Genomic DNA, 22,794 nt, shown 5'->3' with positions numbered 1-22,794 from the left:
AGCAGGTTCAAAAAGGAAGATGGATAGATGGATGGATGGATGGATGGATGGATGGATGGATGGATGGATGGACGGATGGATGGACGGACAGACAGACAGACCAAGAGAAAACATAACTCTCACTTTCTTGTAGGAAAATAATTAAATCACTTGATTACCACAGTTATAATAGTATAAAAGCTGTTTAAAGAGAGTATCTCCTGACTTTGCATTCAGTTAGAGTCTAGTTTGGAGGAGTCATAAGTACTTACCAGCACACAATTTAACATACTTATTAGCCACTTCTGAATTTGAATGTCTGGGCCTCTGCATCTACAATGTTGATTAACTGGGCCAACAATGAGCATTAATTACCCTACAGAGCTAGGGTCAACTTCATATCGGCAAACCTGAGGTTTCCTAAACATGTTCCAACATAGTAACATTCAAGTTGTCTTCCATGTAGTGGAGATAAGCCCTGAGAGACTACACTGTGAGACTTATCTGGCAATGAGCAGTAAGGAACAGAGCAAAGAACACAGGAGGAAAGCGAACTGGTGGTCCTCAAAATATTTGAAGACTTTTTTGGGTTTTTTGATTTTTTTTTGTTGTTTGTTTGGTTGGTTTTTAACCCCTCTCCAAGCTACAAAGATGTAGGTAATAGGCAGCACAACTTAGGAAAATGCAATTTTTATTTACATTTAGAACATAGTAGAAAATAATAACAAAGTCTAAAATTTGTGCATTCTTCCCAGCAATGAACTGAGATGATGAGAGCAGGGAAGCACAAGAACTAAACCAATATTCATTGCCCCTGCTGGAGGTAGTAAGCATGCATTATAGAGATATATACATGCACATCTACACATGTATGTATGAAAAACACGCTTATCAGATTTTTCCATAGTCTTGATCATTTTGCAGTGACATTCCTGAAGAAGGAATTTCCTGGCTGGGCAGTGCTATGGCTCCTGCCTCTGGCAACAGTTTCTTGCAGCAATGAGTTCCACGTGCTCACAATGCAGGGCGTTAAAAAAGCTCCATTTTATCAGCCTCGAGGGTGGGGCTGGGCTGCTGCTGGAAATATGCCTATCAAGAATGATGCCTCAGCTCTGTTGGTGGTAGAAGATTGTTCCCCACGACTTTTCTTACACAAATAAATAAATGTCAAGCCAGAAAAGGAAGCCTGCTATTTTTCAAATCCAGAAGCTGTAATCATGCTAATCCATATGATCGTGCTAAAGCCAAGCAACATGTCTTTTGCATATGATGTAATCATTCAGCATAACCTATTTATAACCACCACTGGCTGGGAACACCTTCCCAGAAAAACATAATCAGGAGAGCTTTTCCTTGGTTGCATTTCTTCTCTTCCCCTTTATATTTTTCAGTCAGTTGCGCTCTTCATTCTACTTTTGTTGTCTTCCCAGCCTTAAATACATCATCCCTTGCTTTTTTTTTATGTTTCATTTTGAACTAATGCTTTCCACATCCTCTGTTCTTTCAGTGTGTTAGAGCCATACTGAGTGAAATCCCAGTCCTCTGAAATCAATACCAAAAGTTCCATTGATTTCATATAATATATTCTTTTAAATTCAGCACAAACGCTTCACATGAGTCATCTATTTTAAATATGGCTATACTGTACAGAGCTGTCTGTCTCTCAGCTTGAGACACAAAACAATGAGTTTAATAAATTCTCTTGCTGTGGTTTGGTAGCATTATGTGTAATAAATTAAAATCTGTTAGTTATACTAAGCATATCAAGTATAAAGGAGAAAATTCATCAATGCGAATATCTATCTGTGGATCAATTGGTATCAATCTTGTTTAACAGTGTATTTCCTCAGGACACAGTTTGGAAACAAAGAGCATTTCTAACTGCTGGTTAAACAAACAAATATATAGGAGCTCCTTGGGCAACATGGGGCTGGACTAATCACTAGATAAAAATGGTCAGTGATTTTAAATACCTGCTCATCTCTTCTATTTTTTATTAGTAAGCACAGAGGTTTTTTTGATGTAATATATCCATTAAAGCGCATCAAGAGTGGGGGGTTGTAAAACCATTACTTGCTTGCAGAGGAAAGGGCAAGGAAAATGGCCTGAAAACCAAAATCTGTCCCCTAACCTCCATGTTCGATAATTGTCCAAAGAGGACAGGGATAACTCAGCAAGGCTTTTTTTTCCTGAGATTTGTATTATCCTTAGCTAAGTAAAACTGCTTATGAGACATTACACAAACAAAACAAAACCTCGAGAGGATACGTAACTAATTAGATCATGATGCGCTGTTTACCTTGGTCTGCAGTGTTAAGATGTCTTCATGCCTGTCCCAAGCAAACTACAGCTTCCTTCTCCCCAAGTATGAAAAAAAAAAACAACAACAAAAAACCCCAAACCAAACTAAAACAACAAAACAAAACAAAACAAAAACCAACCCCACACCAAAAAAACAAACCCAAAACCACCCCAAACGTAATCCTGAGCAGTAGCATGGACACAACTGTATGCAAAGGAACAAACTTCAGAACACAACAAAAGCTTTCAAAAGCCCAGGATTTTTGCGAGGTAAAAATACTGTTAAATGAAATGAGACTGTGGTGGTGTGCAATTTTCCGTGGTAACTGCATGGCCTTGTTATTGCTTCCTCCCTCCCCTTCCTGCTGTCTAGTAAGGTTTGGGGTTTCCACACTGCATCACCCTTCTGAAGGATCCATCTCTGATGGATGTTTATCTTCACAGCATCTTTGCAGATAGGGAAATATCCTCACTTCACATGTGGGAAACTGAGGCATGGAGCCTGGGAAATCGTTTGCTGATGAATGCAATGGATAGTCCATACTGTGCCTGACTTTGGGTGAACCTAGAACTTCAGAATCCTTACCCAGTGCCCTGATCCTCCAAATTAACAAAATCATCTCTTCACCAAATCAATCTCAACTGGTTTCATACAGATCTGGGAGAGGTGGGTGTTCTACATGAAAACAGAAAGCAATCATGTCTCCCTCAAGGATTTCACAATCTGTACCTCCAAAAAATTAAGGAATCTCACATTTGTCTTTTGCAAGGTCCAGATGGCTTCCATGAAGATGGATGGGGTAGAGGCGATTCTAATATTTGGGAGCTTTACTGCAGAGTAAATCTGAACCTTGGCTGAGCCGAGTCCTGCTCACATTTAGCTGGATGGGCTCTACCTTCAGTGTGCCACCAAACCTGGCTGGGGTTTGTGGGACAAGATTTAAACGTAGCAGAATTTCATCTGGAACCCAACAGCACAAGTGGGGAGTAAAAATTAAAATCATTGCATGGCATACTTGCACTGTCAGCTTACCACAGGAAAGCACTTTGAAAGTGCCGAGTTTTTCCCACTTGCGTGAAGTTTTTCACGTGAACCGCTTACGCATCTAAGGTTTTTACTTGCTATTGAAAATACTAGTGGTTCAGGTTTTTTCGGCTTCCCAGCAAACGATACCGAAAAAGAAGCCTTTAAACAAACGCAACAACACCAAGCACCAATTACGTGCCGTCTGGATCCTCTTTTGAAGACCCTTAGCTTGCCCACAGGCTCGGCCATTCGGACAATCACAGCTCTTTCCTTTTTCACCTTATGTAACGACAAAGGGAAGACTTAGCGTTGTCCTGGCCTGGCCTTCTGTGGCTTCAGCTGGGGGAAGGAGAAAAAAAAAAAAAAGGGGGGGGGGGGGGGGGGGGGGGAGGGAGGGGGAGAAAAGAAGAAGAAAAAAAAGTCTTTCAAGCACAATATAAAAAGGGCAGGTGAGATAACAAGCGTATTGTTCCTCGCCAGCCTGCAAAGCCGGGCTGCCGGCTTGTTTGTTTACTTTCAAGGCTGGATCTTGCCCTCATCCCAGCTCGGGGGGGGGGTTGCTGGGGGGCGGCCCCGGTCCCGGCGGGGCTCACGCTTTTGTCGCTCGGCCGGGCCGGGCCGGGACTACATCGCCCATCGTGCCCCGCTGCGCCCTGATCAATGGACCTTATTTGAATAATCTGTGAGCCCTTGGACTCAGGCCAATCAGCTGTCAGGGACCCATGATAAATCGCAATGCATTATTGATAATCATAATTACTCTGACATGCGCATTCCGCCCAATGGGGGTAATTTCCCAACTCTAGGAATTTGTTGTGAAGAGGAAAATAATTGCTACTATTTTGCTCCCGATGCTGGTGCACCATGTCGCGACGGAAGCAGGCGAAGCCCCAGCACATCAACTCCGAGGAGCAGCCCCCAGATGCTGCAAGTGGTAAGAGGCGCAGAGGAGGGCGCGGAGCCGCGGCGGGTCCCAACTTTCCTGATGCTCAGAGGAGGCGGCCGGGGCGGCGAGGGGCTCTTGCCGGGGGGCTTCTTCCACCCTCGTGGTTCACCCCCCGCGCTTCCCCCCCGCCTCCCCCAGGTCTGCCCGAAGCCGAGCCCCAGTCTCTGGAGGTTTTTTAGGAAAGTTACTCCACCGCGGAGCCCCAGAGCGGTGTACTGCGGGGGCGAGCGGGGGGCATTGGCCCCTTGTTATTTTTTCCCCCGAGAGTAGAAGGGCTTCGCTTTGGGCCGCTCTGGGGCGCAGCCTTGCGCAGAGCGAGGTGCTGCCCGAGGGGTCCCTGACCCTGCCCGGCTGCCGGTCCCCCCCCCGCCCCACCATGCCCCACGCACCCCCCAGTCCCCGGTCTCGCGGAGCCTGCGCCGGTCCCCACGTAGGGTGCTCGGCGCTCCGCCGGCCCGGTGCAACTGCGCTGGGGGTGCAGCGTCATGGGAGGTGACCCCCAAAGCCTCCAAGGCGGAGGGGTCTGGAGGGGGGGGGGGACGGGGGGACGGGGGACGGAGCGGGTGGAAATTTCAGGCAATCGGCGTAGGGGTAGGAAATGGCTCAAGTGTGGTTTCCCCGGACGGTTTAACACTTTCTGCGTACTTATACGGGCATTTTGGTGGAGTTTCAAAAGAAAAATAATCCGCTCGGACTATTTTTGTTGGAGATCACAATCGCCCTGGACCTTTTGTAGCTTGACCTCCAGCCATCTTTGATTTCCGACTTCCTAAAATAACTCCGGTGAGCTAATGTGGGGTGTGTGTGAGCGCTTTGTATTTGGGCGCTGTGGGGGAGTTCGACACCGCAAATCGCTGTCCCTCCTTTTAGGGGACCTCGCAGCCGTACGCCTCGCAAAGGGAATAGAGAAGTACACATCTGGGCTCAAATGAGCCCAGAGCTCGTGGCGCGGTGGCCGTACACTCTCTTACTAGTGGTTTCCCCCGGGATCGTCGGGGCAGACGGAGCGTGCCCGGCTTTCTTGGACGGAGCAGCATCTTCCCGCAGCCGAGCTGCGCGGGGTGGCGGTTCCCCGGGCTCCGGTGCGGGCTCTGTCTCCGCTATTCTTGGTGCCTCGGAGCTGGGGAAAGTACTGCGGTGCCCGTCTTGCTCCGGAGCGGGTGGAACCGAGAGGAGGGCACGTCCAGGGTGGGTAAGGGGAGACTCGCGGTGAGCTGACCTGGGCTGCATTTCTTAGAGAGTTGTGGTTGTTGAGCCCAAGCACTTCTCTGTGTTCTCCAGGAACTTTCTTTGGGTTCTTTGCCTTCCTAAGGGACTATTTTTTTTTTTTTTGTGGGGTTTTTCCATTCCTAGAAATGATCGATGCCAATGTTCGCTATCGGAGCTGCTTATTCCCAGCCCACAGGAGGGCTAAGGCTCTTAATTTCTCTTCCCCCCCCCCCCCCCCCCCCCCCCCGCCCCTTCTTTGAGTCGAAATGTGCAATTGTTGGGTCCGGTTAATGGTGACTTAAGAAACAGCAAGCTGGCCAGAAGGCAATAAATCCCATGTTTAATGCATGACTGTTTTCCTTTGTGCATATGGTTAGGTTGGGGGATGGAGGTGATGTTTCCACATGTAAATCGCTGCCCACTGTTGGAAAGCCACCTCCGGGTCTGCGCTGAAACAAAAGGGTTAATAACTCCTGATGCGGCCCGCTTGGGCGGGGGAGGTGTACAGGGAGGGGAGGATCGCTGCACACCGTGCTCTCCGGGGTAATGCCCAGCTGCTTGTTTCTTGTTGTTGGGGCTATTTCCCCCCTCCCCCCCCCCCCTCACCTCACCTCTTTCAACAACAAAACCCTGGATGGAAATCCCTCCGGGAGCTAGGACAGTGAATGCACAGGGCGGGGAGACCTGGCGAAGCTCTAGTCCTGCGTGGGACGAGGGTATTCTCCTGCCGTCACGGATTTGGGGGTGTCTTTTGTGGGCTGTAGGGCTCTGGCGTGGCTGGGGGTGACCGGAGGGGCTGGCGCTGCCGTGCGCCGCCCTGCGGCCGCTTGGCTAGGACCCTTCGCTGTGGCCCTGGGACAGCGGAGGGTCCGGTTCCTGCACTGAAACTCCAGTTCTGCTCTCAAATACAAATAGCGGCTGCGGTGGCTCTTATCGGCCGCACATCTTCAAAAGGGGCTTGATACTCCCGGCTCCAGGTGTGCCCGTAAATAACCAGCGACGAAGGTGCATAACAAAGTCGAAATACCGCAGGGATTTTTCTGCGGCATTATCGAGTACATAGTAACAGTAATAATAAAATGAAGTCCTTATCTCCTATTTTGTAAGCGTTACCTTTCTTTTTCTTTTATTCAAAGCAATTTTGGGACCCACCTCTGTGAACAATGCAGCGCGTTGAGAAACGATTCTGCTAACTTGGTGACCAATTAACAGGTCAAAAAATCAGCAGGTGGTCACTGGAGAATAATACGACATACTGAAATTTAGCAATTTCACAAAGAGGTTGGAAATCATGCCTGTTCTGCGGGATTGCTGCCATTAAAAATCAAACTTTATCTTAAAAATACAGTATTAAACTGCAACTTTTTCTCAGAGTAAAATTGGGAGATTTCCTTAATTTAAAACTCTGGTTTGTGCTTTGAGCTCTACAGAAGTGGAGTCTTTAACGAGGAAAGCAAAGTTTTGTGGTGGCTTTATCTTACACGTATTTCAGGTGGCCCGAAGCTCCCGTGGATGTGGGGGTAAGGTTGGCCTGGAGCAGCAGGGTGTGGTAGCAGCCCCCCGGCTGTGCGTTGAACTGCAATGTTGGAGAGGTGTGAGGGTGCCGAGGAGCCCCCAGGGCAAGGCGGGGGAGGGGGTGCTGGGCTTGTTTTTCCTTTTACGTAAGTGAAACATTATATTGGTTGCAGTGATGAAGCCCTTTTGCTGGGCTCGGCAGCATGTGACGTTTTGACAGAGCTGCTGCTCTAACCTTTGCCTCCTCCCGCTTGCTGTGGGTGGTAAGTTGATGTCAGGCTTACAATTAGGACTCTCATGCAATTGACCTTGGCAGCGGGGTTTGTGCCGTTTAGCTCGGTCTTAAACACTGTACTAGTGTTAAGTGTGGTCCGGGGCCGCGCCGGCGGCAGGACCGGCGTCCGCCGAGCAGGTAGGGCCGAGGGCGGGTGGCCTCTACTGCTGCTTCTGGGGGAAAACGCCGCTTTTTTTATTGTCATTGCTTTATCCCGAGGCAGGCTCGAGAGAAGCCCTCTGCTTTAAAATTAATGGGCAGTGTGAGTGCTGCCGAGCTCAGGTGGATGCTGGTGGGGGATGGCAGCGGGGGGCCAGCCTGGCCGCGCTCCCCGGGGCGGCTCCGCCTGGCAGGCAGGACCGCCCGGGAGCCGGGGCCGGACGGCAGCGTGGGGTGTGAGTGCCCTCCACCGACCAAGCGTCGTCGGGACCGCGGCTGCGGGTCTGCGGCCGCGCCTCTGCAGGTAACGCGCCGACATCTTGGAGAGGGGCGGCCAGAAGCGCGGGGTGGGGGGCAGACCCTTTCAGCCAGCCGCGGGCAGGGACTGGTGTTGCGGGGAGCGGGGCTGGCTCTGGGCAGGCTTGCAGCCAGCGCCGTGCTCTTCCTCGGAATCTTTACGCCCTGGGCCTAACTTTCCTGTGTGGTTCGGCACTTTTTTGCTCCATGAAGCCGTTTATTGACAGTAGTTTATTTCGGCCTTGGCTGATTATTTCTCTTGGATAGGTGTCCGGGTAAAATTTTGGGTGGATCAGTCAGTAGATAATAAATAAAGCCTGGGAGCGGACCCGACAGCACGTGAAGCCCAGGGTGTTGTGTGTAACACGTTTCTGGCCCCTTCTTGGGGCAGGGAAATGCGGCTGATTCCAATTCAATGTAGAAAACATCATGGCCTTTGAAGTATTTCTGTAAGCAGTTAGTTGTGTATTTTTCTTACCTGAGGAGGTGATTTTGTCAAAGCGTTTCTTTTAACTATGACTATAACTGGTGTTTTATAGTAGGGGAAGGGAAACAGCATAGTTTACAGGTTTTGGAAGCCCCAGCTTTTCAGCTGGGAAAAGGAAAATACAGCTTGGGAAGCAGGATGCCCGAGAGCGCCAGGCAGCTGATGGCAGAGGTTTTCACATCTAGGGCTGGAGTGGTGGATGCTTGTTAGTCCTCCATGAGTTGATTTTAACTGGAGAAGTGTGTGGCTATGTTAATAACTAGTGAAGTTTAAGTAAAAGTAAAAATTCAGCCGTGGTCTGTGGAATAAGTAAGATCATCAAAGGCAGTAAACTCTTGCGGGAAACAAAAAGTTGGGAGAAACCTAATTTCCTTCCAATTCAAATGAAATACAGTTTTGTCACAACTGAGAAGAGGAGCGGAAAGAAGTCACTAATTGCTGAGAGCAGTGGTGGACCAGCAGCACCCTTCTGAAGTCACATCAGCCAGGCTTACTTCACTCCTCTTTCACTTGTTCCCTGAGGAAAAAAAAATCATTCGAGCTGTGTGGATTTTATCAGCCTTCCTTGTCGATGACCGCCTTGTCCTACACAATAGTAGATTTTTTCCATCCATTTGCCAGTGATTCAATCTAACCCCCCCTGCTGGGTTTACTGCATTCTTCTAACTTATTGGATAACTAGATGCTGAGAGATAACATTCCTGAAATTCGGGGGTGGGGAAATGGTTTTGGGTTTTGTTGGTTTGTTTTTTTTTTAAGGCACCCAGTAGAAGTCGAATCCCTGGGAAGCCTTTGGAGAGGGTTAGGTGAAGCCCACTGGCAGTTATTGCTCTGCTCTTCGGTGAATCCTCATGCAGTAGGTGAGCAGAGCTGGCTGCTCAAGGAGGTTTCTCTGCAGAGAAGCCACACCAGTTCAAACCGTTAAGTTCGTGTCAGCGATAGCTGCAGGGGGAGAGGGCAGGGTAAATGAGGTGCTGATTGCAGGCGTTCACTCCTTCAGTGCTGGGGAGAGGATGTAGCTAGAAATCAACATCAAGAGCTTCAGAGAAGCAGTTGAGCTTTTTTAAGAAACAGTAAAATGCTCCTTTGTTATAGCAGCTACTAAACAAGCAAGGGTCATGCTTCTGCAGACTGTATATTTTAAACATAACCCTTTTTAAGATAGAGGCTACAATACTCACTTTTCCCTATGTTAGAAGGAAAAGGCGGGCTTAACTGCAACCTACTTGTCATGCAGCAAGTGGGAACAAGCTAGGAATGGCATTTATTTGGAATCTGGAGCTAATGCTTTACAGTCCAGGGAACTGGAAACAGTAGTGTCAGGACAGTGCCAGCAAGAGTGGGCAGGGGCTGCTAACTTGCCTACTAGCCAACATAGATGCCTTCAATTTACTGGCTTTTCTTCCTCTGAGGTGGCAAGTGGTGCTTATGATCTGAAAAGTTACATCCAGAGCTTCTTAGAATTATGAAAATTAGGAGCATGCATTGTGCTGGAGATTGGAAAAGAAGGGGGCTTTGAATTTAGCGTGCTCTTATCAGTTGAAAAGTGGAAGAACAAGAAAGTACTATCAAGGGAAGGCAGATAAATGATGAGATGCTTTGAAGCAGTTAAAGTTTGAGGATTTGTCTAGACATAGTTATCCTGGAATATCTCCTGGGGGGTGGGCAGCAGTCTTTCATGCTGACATTTCTAAAACTCCACTTGAAACATTTTGCATGGCCACTGCAGAGGTGTAAACTGCAGTGTGAAATCCATGTGCATGAGAAACTGTAGAAGGAAGACCTTTTGTACTTTCTGAAGTGAAGCCTAAGGTCATTTTGCAACACTGTACAACTGGGCATGGAAGATTGGACTGTTAAATCCCTAAATGCTAAAGGATTTGGAAAAGAGGTTTTGTTGGTTTAGTCTGTTCTGTGAAACAACTGTTGGGTGGAAATAGTTAGGAAAGTAGTTTAAGACCTTGAGTCAAAGTGCAGAGTAGTCATGGAAGGTTCTTGTAATTTTTCAATACCAGTGCTTAATTTCCCATTATGTCCGATTAGACTCTTGCAAAGATCACTTTAAAAAACGTGTTCTTGACCTTAGTTGACTCTGCTTATAGAGTATATGAGTCTCTACTTAATAGAGATTCACGTTCTGAATCGTGTATGACTTGTACTTGTCTGTCCACAAGATTTCTCTGTATTTATCTCAAGGCGTTACTAACTTCAGTGGCATCAGTGTTATTCAGAGTGGGAAACGTATGTTAAAACATAAGCTTTGGCTTTTGTTTCCTTCACTGGTGGAAGTTTGGGTTGAAGGGGGAAGTGCTTAATTCTTTCTTGAGATACGGTCTTGATCATAGCTATGCTGAGAGCACCTTTCCTCCTCATGCAAGGATTTGTAACCCTGCAGTGTGTGTGATTAACATTAATGCAGACATATAGATTGGGATTTATCACTCTGCAGGCTATGGCACAACAGGCCTCTGGAACTTGGGAGGTTTTTAATTGATTGAGTTGCTAGTTTTTACAAAAAACTTTCCATGTGCACTTCTACCCAGTGCTGAAGTTTGATTTCTTGAATGTACATATAAGACCCTTGTTAACCTAACAAATGTCAAGGTTTGCAATATCCTCCCTTACAAAGCTTTTTACATTACCCCAAAACAGTAAGTCAGCATGCTTGAGGTGGTGCATGGGCACTCTTCCTCTCCACCCTGCCATGTACAGGATATGCACATGTATCAGATGTGTGGTTCAGTTACACCTTTAGAATGAAAGCCACAGATAACTCCGGTGCTGGTTGAGTCTTCAGTTGGGCTAGTAACATGGAACCAGAGCTGAGCGCCAAAATTCATTACTGGAGATGCAAGACCTGAACAGAAGAGGTTTCATAATAGAAATTCTTAGTTGTGGTTGAGAAACAGTTGTGTCTCACTGAGTGCAGGAGGTGAGGTACATGCACTGGTTGCTGCACTCTCGACACCCATAAAAATTTGAACCAATTAACGTGAGTTGCAGGACATTTCGCTTTCATCTGCAGTCCTTCCTGCTTCACTCGCAGCTGTACAAACCTCAGTTTTGCCTCCTGAACCTCCTGCCCCCCACGCCCTGAATGCTTGCTCACCTCAAGTTGGGTGCAAGTTTGTTGTCTGAAGGGTGGCTACACTGAGCGAAAACATCCTGTTTTGGTGTAGAATTTCTCAGCTTCTCTTACCTTTCTGATACTTCCTTGAATGATATTTGGTTTTGTCTGTATGCAGATTATCCCTCGGTCTGATTTGTGGGGTTTTGGTGGTAGAAGGGCAGGACCGAACTTGCAGACCAGCTTTGCTTTCTCCCCTCCCTAAAAGCAGGCAAGCAGAGGATGCAGCTAAACAGGGTGTCCTGAGTGGGTCTTGGAACAACTTGATGTACTTTTCAAGCACAACCTGTTTACATCCCTCTCTAATCATCATCAGTACCAATGTAGGCTCATAGCTACATGTGGGTCCTGTAAGTTAGTTGCCGTATCTTTACAATTGTGGCTTTGTAAAGGTTTTATTATGTGAGTACTTCCGAAGTACTTAAAAGCTAATATTGAACTTTAGCTATCGTCAGTCTTTTTCAGTACTAATTACTTCCGTAATGACAGAATTAACATCATCTAATAGATCAGTGTACAGCCAAGAACTGCTCTGAAGTTCTCATCTTAAGCCTTACATGAATTTCTGTGAGGTGTTTCATGTTTATACTTGAATCTGTGATTCTAGTTAACAAAGTTTTGTGGTGTTTTTGCTCAATGTTATGACACCTCTGTCTTTCTTGAGTTGTGTTCCTTTTAAGCTGTTTTGCAGGTGCTAGCTGCCTTCATGTACTGCTGCTCTACCTGCATAAAGGGATTTGCAATAAATCTCTTTCCACCAAGCCCTGTCAGATACCTTTTATATTACTGTTTTTGCTGAAAGCAGAACTAAGGTGCAGATTTCTGTGAGGTGCAAATGAATTAGCAGCAAAACAGACTGGGACTTCAGATCGATCTGCAAACTTGGTTCCAATGTCTTGCGTCTTTAAGCTGCAATTTATGTTAAGTTGGTGATTGTAAGAGTAGGGAATACTCAGTTTAAATCTAGCTGCTAATAATACAACTTTCTTTTCTTTTAAGGGAGTCCACAAGACGTCCCAGGTGACAGAGATGGTGAAATGAGTTCCAAAAGGTGTCGGACAGAGGAAACCAAGATTTGTGAGAAATGTTGTGCAGAATTCTTTGATCTCTCTGAATTCCTTGAGCATAAGAAAAATTGCACTAAAAATCCACCTGTTCTAATCATGAATGACAATGAGGGAACAGTACCCCCTGAAAGCTTCTCTGAAGCTTCTCTAGGGAGCTTTTCAAGTGATCGAATGGATAGCAGGACACGCAAGGACATTCAGACAAAGGGCTGCACTGGTTCTATGGAAAAGAGAGAAGGAAAAATGGATGCTGAATCAGTAGGAGGAATGTACCTTAAAATAGAGCCTCCCATCACGCCTGCAGCTTCTGGGCTAAGCTATCTACCAAAATCCAAAGTACCAAACACTAATGTGACTTTGCAGACAATACGTGGCACTAAAGTGGCTGTGAACCAGCGGACCTCTGATGCCATCTCTTCTTCAGCAGCCAGTTTTAATGCTATCCCCATGATCCTGGAGCAGCTCGTGTGTTTGCAGCAGCAGCAACTTCAGCAGATTCAGTTGACGGAGCAGATTCGCATTCAGATTGCCATGATGGCTCCCCATGCCCTGCATCCTTCTATAGCAGCTGCTACTGATCCGCTAAAAGCTCTGGGCGCTCACATGTCTCAGCAGCTGTCGGCTGCTGTTGCTTTAATCGGACAAAAAGCTGGAAGCCAGAGCCTATCACTGGAATCCTTGAAGCAAGGAAAACTACCTCATTCTAACACTGGCATTGCGGCTGCCAGCTCGCTGGCTGCTGGGCTTTCCTCCTCCTTCCCCTTGAAGCCAGAGGCAAGCAGGAGCCTCCCAGGCTCCATTTCTCGGTTCCCCAATCCTTTGCTACCTCAGTCCTCCAGTTCTGTCATCTTCCAGAATCCACTTACAGCTGTTTCTTCCGTAATAGATTCCTCAAAGAAGGGGAAGGGAAAGCCTCCCAACATCAGCGTGTCTGAAAGCAAACCGAATGCAGAGGAGCCATTCTTCAAACACAAGTGTAAGTTCTGTGGCAAGGTCTTTGGCAACGACAGCGCCCTGCAGATTCACCTGCGTTCCCACACTGGTGAGAGACCCTACAAGTGCAACATTTGTGGTAACCGCTTTACAACCAAAGGAAACCTTAAAGTGCATTTTCAGCGTCATAAAGACAAATACCCTCACATAAAGATGAATCCTTACCCAGTTCCTGAGCACCTGGACAATGTTCCCACTAGCACTGGAATCCCGTATGGGATGTCTGTGCCACTGGATGAGTCTAACTTAATTGTGGATAGCAAACCTCTCCTAACAGCTCTGCCTACCTCTGCAGCCACTGGTGCACCTCAGAGCATCACCCATCTAGCAGGCATTAAGGAGACTCTGCCTGGTACGTTTTCAAGTGACCTGCAGTCAAGACCTTCTCCAGAAAGTGAGGCAGGCTCTTCCTCATCAGGGGCAGTTGGTCATGAATCGGGAACAGAGCAGAGCTTAAATTCACCACAAGCTACCTGTAGCATGAGCGTCTTCCATGCAGGTGGGCCAAATGAGCAAGGCTCCGAAACATCAAAGCTTCAGCAACTGGTTGAAAACATTGACAAATCCACTGCTGACCCAAACGAGTGCCTGATCTGTCACAGAGTGCTGAGCTGCCAGAGTTCACTCAAAATGCATTATCGTACCCACACTGGAGAGAGGCCATTCAAGTGTAAAATCTGTGGCCGTGCCTTCTCCACCAAAGGGAATCTTAAAACTCACTATGGTGTCCACCGGGCCAATACTCCTTTGAAGATGCAACACTCGTGTCCTATTTGCCAGAAGAAGTTCACAAACGCAGTTGTGTTGCAGCAGCACATCCGCATGCATATGGGAGGACAAATCCCCAACACACCAATGCCAGAAAACACCTGTGACAGTACTGAAGTGGACCCTGCTGTGGCTGAGAAGAACGGAGATGTCAATCGCCCAGATGACACCGTGGAAAGCATAGAGATGGAAGAGGATCTGGACTCTCAGGATGTCCCCAGGAGTTCTTCGAAACCTCCTACTCCATATGATGCACAGTCAGAATTGCCAGCCACAGCAGCCACCTTCTCTGGTATTGCAGCACTGGAGAATCAAATGAAGATTGTCAACTCTACTTTAAACTTGCAGCGGCAGAGTAGCTTGAAGTCTAGTGACAATGGCTCAGCAGAAAGTGATGGCATGACAAATGATTCATCTTCTGTGGTGGGAGATCCAGATTACCAGAATGGCAGGAGTCCTGCTGCCTCTGAGTCTGCATCAATCCAGGCTCTGTCCCCAGCCAACAGCCAAGCTGAGAGTATAAGATCAAAGTCACCTAACATCAACCAAGAAGATATAGGCGTGGGGAGTAAACCAGAGGGTCCAGAGAACACTTCTGCAGAAATGGAAGGGGTTGTTGGTGCTTTGGATTTAACTTACGGCAATATTGGTCGAAAGGTCATTAAAGAAGAGCCTGGCTTACAGTTTGCAAATGGAGAATATGGTGAGTAATGTGAAATGCTGGGGTGGGAACTTGGGGTGAGTGGGGTAGTAGCACTAGGGGAAATCCATCTCCAGGAGGACCAGTAGAAGTTAAAACCTCAGCTTTCCCATCCTCTTTCTCTATTGGGTTAGAGGCACATGCTTTGTAGTGTTCCTCTAACTCTGTAGGCTGAAAATGCAACAAAATTCAAAGATTTAAGTGTTTTCATTTCTTGCAAGGAGTTGCATGGATGTTCTTAAAATAAATTGGTGGTGCTTTTAGTATCTTTTGTACTTTGACCCGACACCTCTGTGTAGTTCTCTAAAGGTACATGTTTGTGTTTCATGGAAAACCATTTAACCTCTGGAATATTTGTGGGAATTTTTATCTCATTAGCAGTGAGGCTAATATTGATGTAAATTTGACCTGAAATGAAGACTACCTAACTCCTAAACTCACCAACAAAAATAAGAGGTGAACTGGTTTCTTTCAGAGCATTCTAGCAAGTGTAATAGCAGCCTTACCATGTGTCTTTGGAGGGTTTTGCAGGCACTGTTTTCAGTGAGGCGAGGCTTGGGAGCTTGGAAGCAGGAGGAGGTTGGTGTAAACATCACATTTCCTTTCTTTCCAGGTCGAAGCAGCATTCCAGCTGCTTTCATTAGAGCCCCACCAGCCCTCATAAAAATGGAGATGCATGGTGAGCGTCCCATTAGCACTAGCCATTTCATTGGGCCACCATCTCTCTCCCCTGGTGTTGCCCCTCTCCTCGTGCCACGGCCCAAATTCTGCCGTCCTGCCAAACAGCACATCTGCACTACATGTGGGAAGAACTTCTCCTCTGCCAGTGCCCTTCAGATCCATGAACGGACCCACACCGGTGAAAAGCCATTTGCCTGCACCATCTGTGGGAGAGCCTTTACAACAAAAGGAAACCTGAAGGTAAGCCATCTCTTATGGGTTCTGTTTTATAGGGGAAAGTTGTACCAGAGAGGGAAAGACTATCACTAATATTTGTCCTGCCTGTGGAGATAACTTAGATTCTCTTGCAGTTCCTCAGGTGGTTGTCTTGTCACTTTTCAAGGTTTCTTCATACAACTTGCTAAACAGTGTACTGAGACCACCTGCAGAAGTCTTTGCCACTGTTGTTGATCTTCCTTTTCATTTAGAAGGCTTAGTTCTTGCTAAGCAGATTGCTTTGTTTTCATTTGGATTTGAGTGTGTCAGGACAGGCATTTCATAGACACTACAGAATGATGCCTACAGAATACATGCATTACACTGCAGTGTTTGAAGCGTCATGCAGTATGAGGAGAGATAAACCAGAGAGGATAATCCTGAGATGGGACAAAGTATTTGGGGGATTGTGTCTAAGCACTTGCTGAAGAAGTGCTTCCAGTCTCTTCTTATTGTCAGATTAATCCAGTTGCCTTGTAAGGGACTCACAGCTTCTTTGCTTGCACAGAGGCTTCTCACTTCCCATGGGAAAGCCTCCTCAAGCCCTTCAGTCCTCTTGCATAAATGTTGATGGGGAGGGAAAATACTGTGCAGTTTGAACAGTCACTCGCTCAAAACATAAGCAGTATGTTGTTGGTGTTGCAGATTTGGGCTTGGGTGTAACCTTTTTTCCCAAGTTCCTTGTTGAGATGTGGGTTTGTTTTTTTTTTGCATTTAGTGGTGTCATTTGATGTAGTCTATTCACAGCAGATCTTTGCTGTGTTGGCATCTTTGGCAACACCACTTAAAAGAAGTGTAAAAATGCAATCCAAGCACTTCAGCTGTAGACTCTAGAGAGCTATGGTGATGTCAGGCAGTAGAATGAATGTATCTTACACATTCCAGGAAGAGAACAAAGATAAGAACTAGCCAACTTAAATGCTTACATGATTTCTTTCAAGCAGCTTGGCTGTAGGTAAAGTAGAACTTGGGTATGTCACGAAAGAGCTGCAGTATTAATGAATCTCTTTGCTTTTGTTTGCCCTCTGGAAGGTCCATGTAGGAACTCACATGTGGAATAACTCTGCCAGGCGGGGAAGAAGGCTTTCTATTGATAACCCCATGGCTCTGCTGGGAAACGATCCCAAGAAGGTATCTGAAATGTTTCCAAAGGATATAATGCCTTCTTCAGTGAGCATTGACCCCACAGTGTGGAATCAGTATGCAGCAGTACTCAGCAATGGCATAGCAATGAAGACAAATGAGATCTCGGTGATCCAGAGCGGTGGCTTACCTACCCTGCCAGTCACCATTGGAGGTGGTTCAGCATTAAATACAGCTACAGTCTCCAAAATAGATGTCACCCAGGCTGGGACTGGTTCTGAAACAGAGAAGGCCAGTGGTGCTGCTGCAGACAACGTGCCAAAACACCAGTTCCCTCACTTCATCGAGGAGAACAAAATTGCTGTTAGTTAAAAACTCTAGTGAAGTTGACGTACAGAGAGAACAAATATATATATATACAAACATATATTTTTAAGAGATTCCACTTCAGCCTCCTATTTTCCTATTGACGTGCAAATGATTTTATGGTTGTCTTTGTAAGAGTTGCCCAGAGTACAATCATGATATTGCTTTGCAAATAGTGAATAATAAAGAATAGGATTTCCTTCTATTTGGAAAGATGCGGGTCTTGCAAAGTAGTTCTTAAGTGTGACTTTAATATGTACAGCCTTACAGAAGTTTCTGCAACTTGAAATTCCAAAGGTTAGAAGATTTACCTCTTTGTTTAGAGTGAAATACTTGGAGGTTTTGAATAGAGTGGAAACAACCTACTGTTGATGGAAAAGCTTCTATTTACTGTTGAGAAATTAAAACTATTAATGCGGGTAAATATCCTAGAATGTCTGCCACCCTCTTAGGCGTAGTTTTTCTGTTTGAATTTTTGGCTCTGTGTGGTTTCTGAATGTACTTTTTATTATAAGGGGTATAAAAACTACAATTTTTCTTTTTTGGCCTTAGAAGTTCTGTGACAAGAACATTGCTGTTTTTCTTTAATCACTGCTCCTAAGGAATTAATTATCTGTATTGTTGACTGCTGCTTATTTAATACTACTACTAGGACAGTCCAAGTATAGTGCCAAAACTCCTACTTCCAAAGATGTGCAGTTCTTTCCTAGATGTTTTATTTCAATACCAAGAGCCCCAAACGAGCGTGGGTGGGTATGTATATACTTTTTTTCCTCTCTTGAAAGGGAAGACTTGCCTTGGGAAGTCAGGTCTAAAAGCTCTGCAAGGAATCTGAGGTGGCTGTTCCAGTTAGGCATGGGAACTGGTTTCCTTAGCAAGAGACCTTTGTTTTTAGTTGGGGTTTTTGTTTGTTTTGGTTTGGTTTTATTTTGGTTTGTTTTTTGGGTTGTTTTGTTTTGTTTCATTTGGGTAATTTAGAAGCTCAGTCTGTGTAAACCTGTATTTAAATATGAAGTATTCATGCTTAGGTTAAATGTTTTGTGGGTTTTTGGATGGCATTCCTACTCTGGTCATTAAGTTTCTTGGTGGTATGTGAAGTTGCATTCTACCAAAATGGTTACTAATGATCTGTGTGTATTGTATGAAGGTTGCTGGGATAGTCATCTGGATTCTAAGTTATCTACCTCATTTTTCCTTTTGTAGTTGTAGTGTCTATTTTTCTATTAATGACCACTGTAATGAACTGAGATTCAAGCAGATGCTTCCATGCACTATCTGAAACCAAAACCTGATGTATTAGTGGAAGCACCTGAAGACTTACTGGACTGACCTTTCACTATTCCTTTAATGTCTGCTGGAACTGTATGTGTAGTGGGATCTAAACCAGACTGGAAAGTGAACATTTGGTATGGAAGGACTGAACAATGGAACGAAGTCTAGCGGTTGACTGCAGGAAATCTTCAAGTCCAGTCTCCCTTGTGGAAGGCCTGAAAAATGCAGATTACCAAAAGTTTGTGTAATGTTGTTGCACCTGATTCTTGCTTATGATCTCTGTATGCCGAGTTGTGCCTTTCCTGCTGGACTTGTAAGTAAGAACATACCAGTACCTGTTTACACTGTAAGATGGATATTGTTACATAGACCATGCAAAAGGCATCCCAGTTGTCAAGTTTCTGCATTGTGAATGTATGATTTTTAAGAACTCTGTAGTTTTGAGTATCTACTGATGCATTTCTGTTGACATTTTGAGAATAAATTTTTGGGATGGCTTTTTCACACTTGGTGCTTAAATTTTTGTGGTAAAGTATTTGTCTCCTGATGAGCAAGTTGAACAGGCAGGATGCTGCTTCGCACCAGCGACTTTTTAAACTGATGGTCTAGGGCTATGCTTTAGTTTGATACTTAGAGTAAGTAGGTAGCAGCGGAGGAGTCTCTAGATACATTTCTTGAGCAGTTGGAGTTTGATACAGGGGTTGGGACTTGCCAGGGATGTTGATTCACACACTAAAATACAATGAAAATGAGATGTGCAGTAATTCTGGTACTGTAATCGCCCTAGAAAGTGAAATGTGAGTTGTCAGATTGCCAGCGCCTGAAGACATCACGTAGAAAAATGGCATGACTTCTCCTGAAGAGCAAAGAAAAACATGTGTTGTGAGAACAGCTCTGATGTGGTGAAAAATGGTTGAGATTCTGATAATTGCAGCTAAACTAGAAAATGTAGTTTTGTTTGGTTTTGTTTTTTTTTTTTTTTTTTTTTGGGGGAGGTAACAGTGAAGGAAAATTGTGTAGAACCAATGTGTTCTTAAGGTGTATGTACCCTTCCAACATTGCTACCCAATCTTAGTGCCCCTTGTACCACAAGGTTTGTAGTTGGGAGTGGCAAAAAAGGCAGGTAGGAAACGCTCTCCAGGTTCTACCACAAGCTCTGGAGATAGGAGAGGGGAAAAAGAGGCAAGGAGAGGAGGGCAGGATCAGATATGAGATGGTCCAGGAAAGTGGGCAGAGCAAACATGAGATGTGCAGGAAGGCAGAAAGCATACAGCACTTAACTAGTTTACACAGAACATGTCATTTTTTAAAGGCAGCATTATAGTTCCAGAAGGCAAAATATTTGGTGCAAGAGAAGTCATGAGCCTTCTCTGCTCAGGGAAAGTTAAGGGCTTGTAATCTGAACCACAATAGCTGAGAAGTATAACAAGATGTCTCTCAGTAGTGATGAGTAAGAATAAACTACGCTCACACTAGCATGGGTACTGCTCTCAGCCACTGAGCTTATAACCTACTTTCAGGGCTACTGCTCTGCCCATTCGTTCCAGTTTGGGGCTGGATTTCTGGCAGATGCTGGCAGTGAGAAACGTGCTGCCTCTACAGGACTAACTGCAGCAGCACTAAAAGCAATGTAGTGTGAATTAGGAGTTGTTTGGTTTAAAGGTGAGGTGGATCGTATCGAAACACCTGCTCTGACTGGGAAGTCTGCTCTCCAGTGTGGGCCAAACATGAGTATTGGTGCCATGGTCTAGCCTTGAGCTCTGTGGTAAAGGGTTGGACTTGATGATCTGTGAGGTCTTTTCCAACCCTGATGATACTGATACTATTGTGAAGAAGTGGTCAGACTTGACAAGAATCTGTGATAACCAGCCTGCTCTCTACTGATGGCTTGATACCAAGGAGTATCATGATAACATGAAAATGTGTCAGCAGCAGGAGGAAATGAGCAGTTCTGTTAGCAGGAAGCCAACAAAACCTGCTTTCCTGGGGCTTTGCACCTTAGTAGTACTATCTGTTGATGTCTCAGCCAAATATCTGAGGTTTGGATGGTCTTTCTCCTTTAAATGTTGACTAAACCTGTCCTATGAGGGCTGAGCTCACAGCTTTACCTCAGAAGCTATTAAGCTGTAGGGGTGTGAATGGCTTTTCATGACCATCCCAAAGAGTGTCATTTTGTGCTTAGACCTCTGTTTTGTGTTGGTCAGCAGGTTGGAAATGAAGAGAAGATGAGAAGGGGAGAGTTTGTTTATAGACCCGAGCTCATACTTAAAATGTCAGGAAACTTCTGGGAAATTAGGACAATGAGATTTTGGCAAATATGATACTCTGCAGCAGAGGGTTGTGTGGGGGATTCAGGCAGATGCAGCTAGGGCTGGCCTTGGCCAGGTGAACAGTGGTGAAAATGAAACTGACTTGGCACAGAGTTACTGCAAGGCTTTACTCTCCAGGCCATGGTGTCAAGCACTGGTTGTGCCCAAAGCTACCTTGGCAGCTTGGTGTGACAAGGCAGCTCCAGGCTGAAGTGTAGTAGGATCCCTTGCTAAGTTTGTGGGCAAGTTGTGGATCTTGAATTTGAATAGGTAGGCCCTATCTGTCCACAGCAGAAAGCAGACTGTGCCATGGGGGAATTTCTGCTGGAGGTAGCTGAGGGAGAGGCTGTACCTGAAGCAAGCAGGATAAGCTGCTATCCTGTGTACAGGAGCCGAAACAACACCTGAAGCTCAGTGCAGCGTGTTCAGTTTACAGTAACATTGCATCTTAAGAATTAAAACAGGCAGTTGATTCTCTTCTTGCTGTGCTGAGCTAAATTAGGAACAAGTTTACCGAAGCTAATACAGTGCCACTGGTGTGAGAGCAGAAGTGAGCACGGTATGTGCACTGTCGCTGCTTATTAGCCTCTCTCCTTGCCTAAAGGACTCTCCTGTTCTTACTTGTTATTGCTTACTTGGCTTACTGCATAGAGGATTTGCCCAGGCTTTTGTGTAAGTAGCATATTTACTTAAGCACGAACTAAAGTAAAGGCTGGATTACTTAAAGTGTTAAATTTCAACTTAAAAGTTGCATTCCTTTTTTTCATCATTAAAAAATAGGTTCACTTTAATGTGTTAGCTTTATTCCTCTAAAGAAACATTTATCTGGAGCTGCCTTTTCTGTTCAAAACGTTCAAAAAAGTCAATGAGAACTTTGAGGAGTGAGTTTGTCTGAAAATCAGATAGATAATCATCTCTCTGGGTTGAGTTCAGTGGGGCTGATAACCTTTCCCACAGCTGGCAGAGAGGGAGTGGGAGCTTTCCTGGGGCTGCTGATAAATACAACATGGAGCAAAGTATAAATCAACATTGGTTTGGAGTTGCTGAGGGCAAAGGACCTAGATGAGGTGCTTGAGGAGATTGCATGGCACAGAGAAGCTTAAAGCCTTTTTGCTAACAGCAGTGTGTCTAGAACCAGGAAAAAAATGATGGCATCTGTTAGCAAAATAGCAGCTGAGGCAAGAAGCCTTCTCATAGTCTGAGCCACGAAGGTACTGCTTGCAGCACTGAGGCTCTGGGTCTCTGTGTTGTGTGCTCAGACGAGAAGGCTCTTCTCTGTGTGCAGGTCCCACGGCCTCCCTGCTCACATCCACAGGTGAGTGCTCCGCATTAGTATTGTGAGGGCAAGCATTGGACTCGTGTGTTTGACTTCAGCTCACATTCGTCACTGACCTAGAAAAGTGTCTGTCACTGCACAGCCACAGCAGGACAGGAAACAACTCAGAGGCAGAGAAACCTGGCAGTTAGCCACTCCTGCCACTCTGCTCCTGCCATATTATCTATTTCATTATATCTTCTGCTTTCTGCACTCTGAGATAATTGCTTAGAAAGGACAGGGGTTTTTGCAACTGATACTTAAAGCTGTCTGACTTACTGGAAAACATGCTTTTTAATGCTTATTATAGATGACTCATGTGCTGGACATCCCAGCCAATATAAAGCAGCATCCCTCTATTTCCAAACATCTTTATTAGCCGCTGGTGGTCACATCTTTCAGTCCAAAGATTAACTCTGATTCAACTGCTTAAGGCAGAAAATGTCTTGATTCAGAATGAGAACAGGTGGATCTCATCATGTGCCTTATTTTCCCATGCTCCATTTAGGCAAAATGCAGGCATTATTAAATCTATATGTAAAAGTGTCTCTGTAAAGAAAACAACAACAAAAATCACAGTACTCAGCACTACTTTCTATATAAACATATATATACACACATGTCTTTAGTTAAATATAGAATGTACATATATGGAGGAAAAGCA

At 45.5% G+C, this 22,794-nt stretch overlaps 1 protein-coding gene across 1 annotated transcript; it reads left to right on the top strand.

Moving 5' to 3' along the window:
• The first annotated feature begins 4,081 nt into the window (after positions 1–4,081).
• Positions 4,082–19,012, top strand: SALL4 (spalt like transcription factor 4). The gene is made up of 4 exons (XM_064167601.1): positions 4,082–4,241; positions 12,321–14,852; positions 15,463–15,770; positions 16,818–19,012. The coding sequence occupies exons 1-4, from the start codon at positions 4,172–4,174 to the stop codon at positions 17,238–17,240; spliced, it is 3,333 nt and encodes a 1,110-aa protein (XP_064023671.1). The 5' UTR covers positions 4,082–4,171; the 3' UTR covers positions 17,241–19,012.
• Positions 19,013–22,794: the final 3,782 nt, after the last annotated feature.

This window comes from Pogoniulus pusillus, chromosome 29 (genome assembly GCF_015220805.1).
Source record: "Pogoniulus pusillus isolate bPogPus1 chromosome 29, bPogPus1.pri, whole genome shotgun sequence".
NCBI lineage: Eukaryota > Metazoa > Chordata > Aves > Piciformes > Lybiidae > Pogoniulus > Pogoniulus pusillus.
The sequence above is the reverse complement of the archived record's forward strand: the minus strand, read 5'-3'. Positions and strand labels throughout refer to the sequence as shown.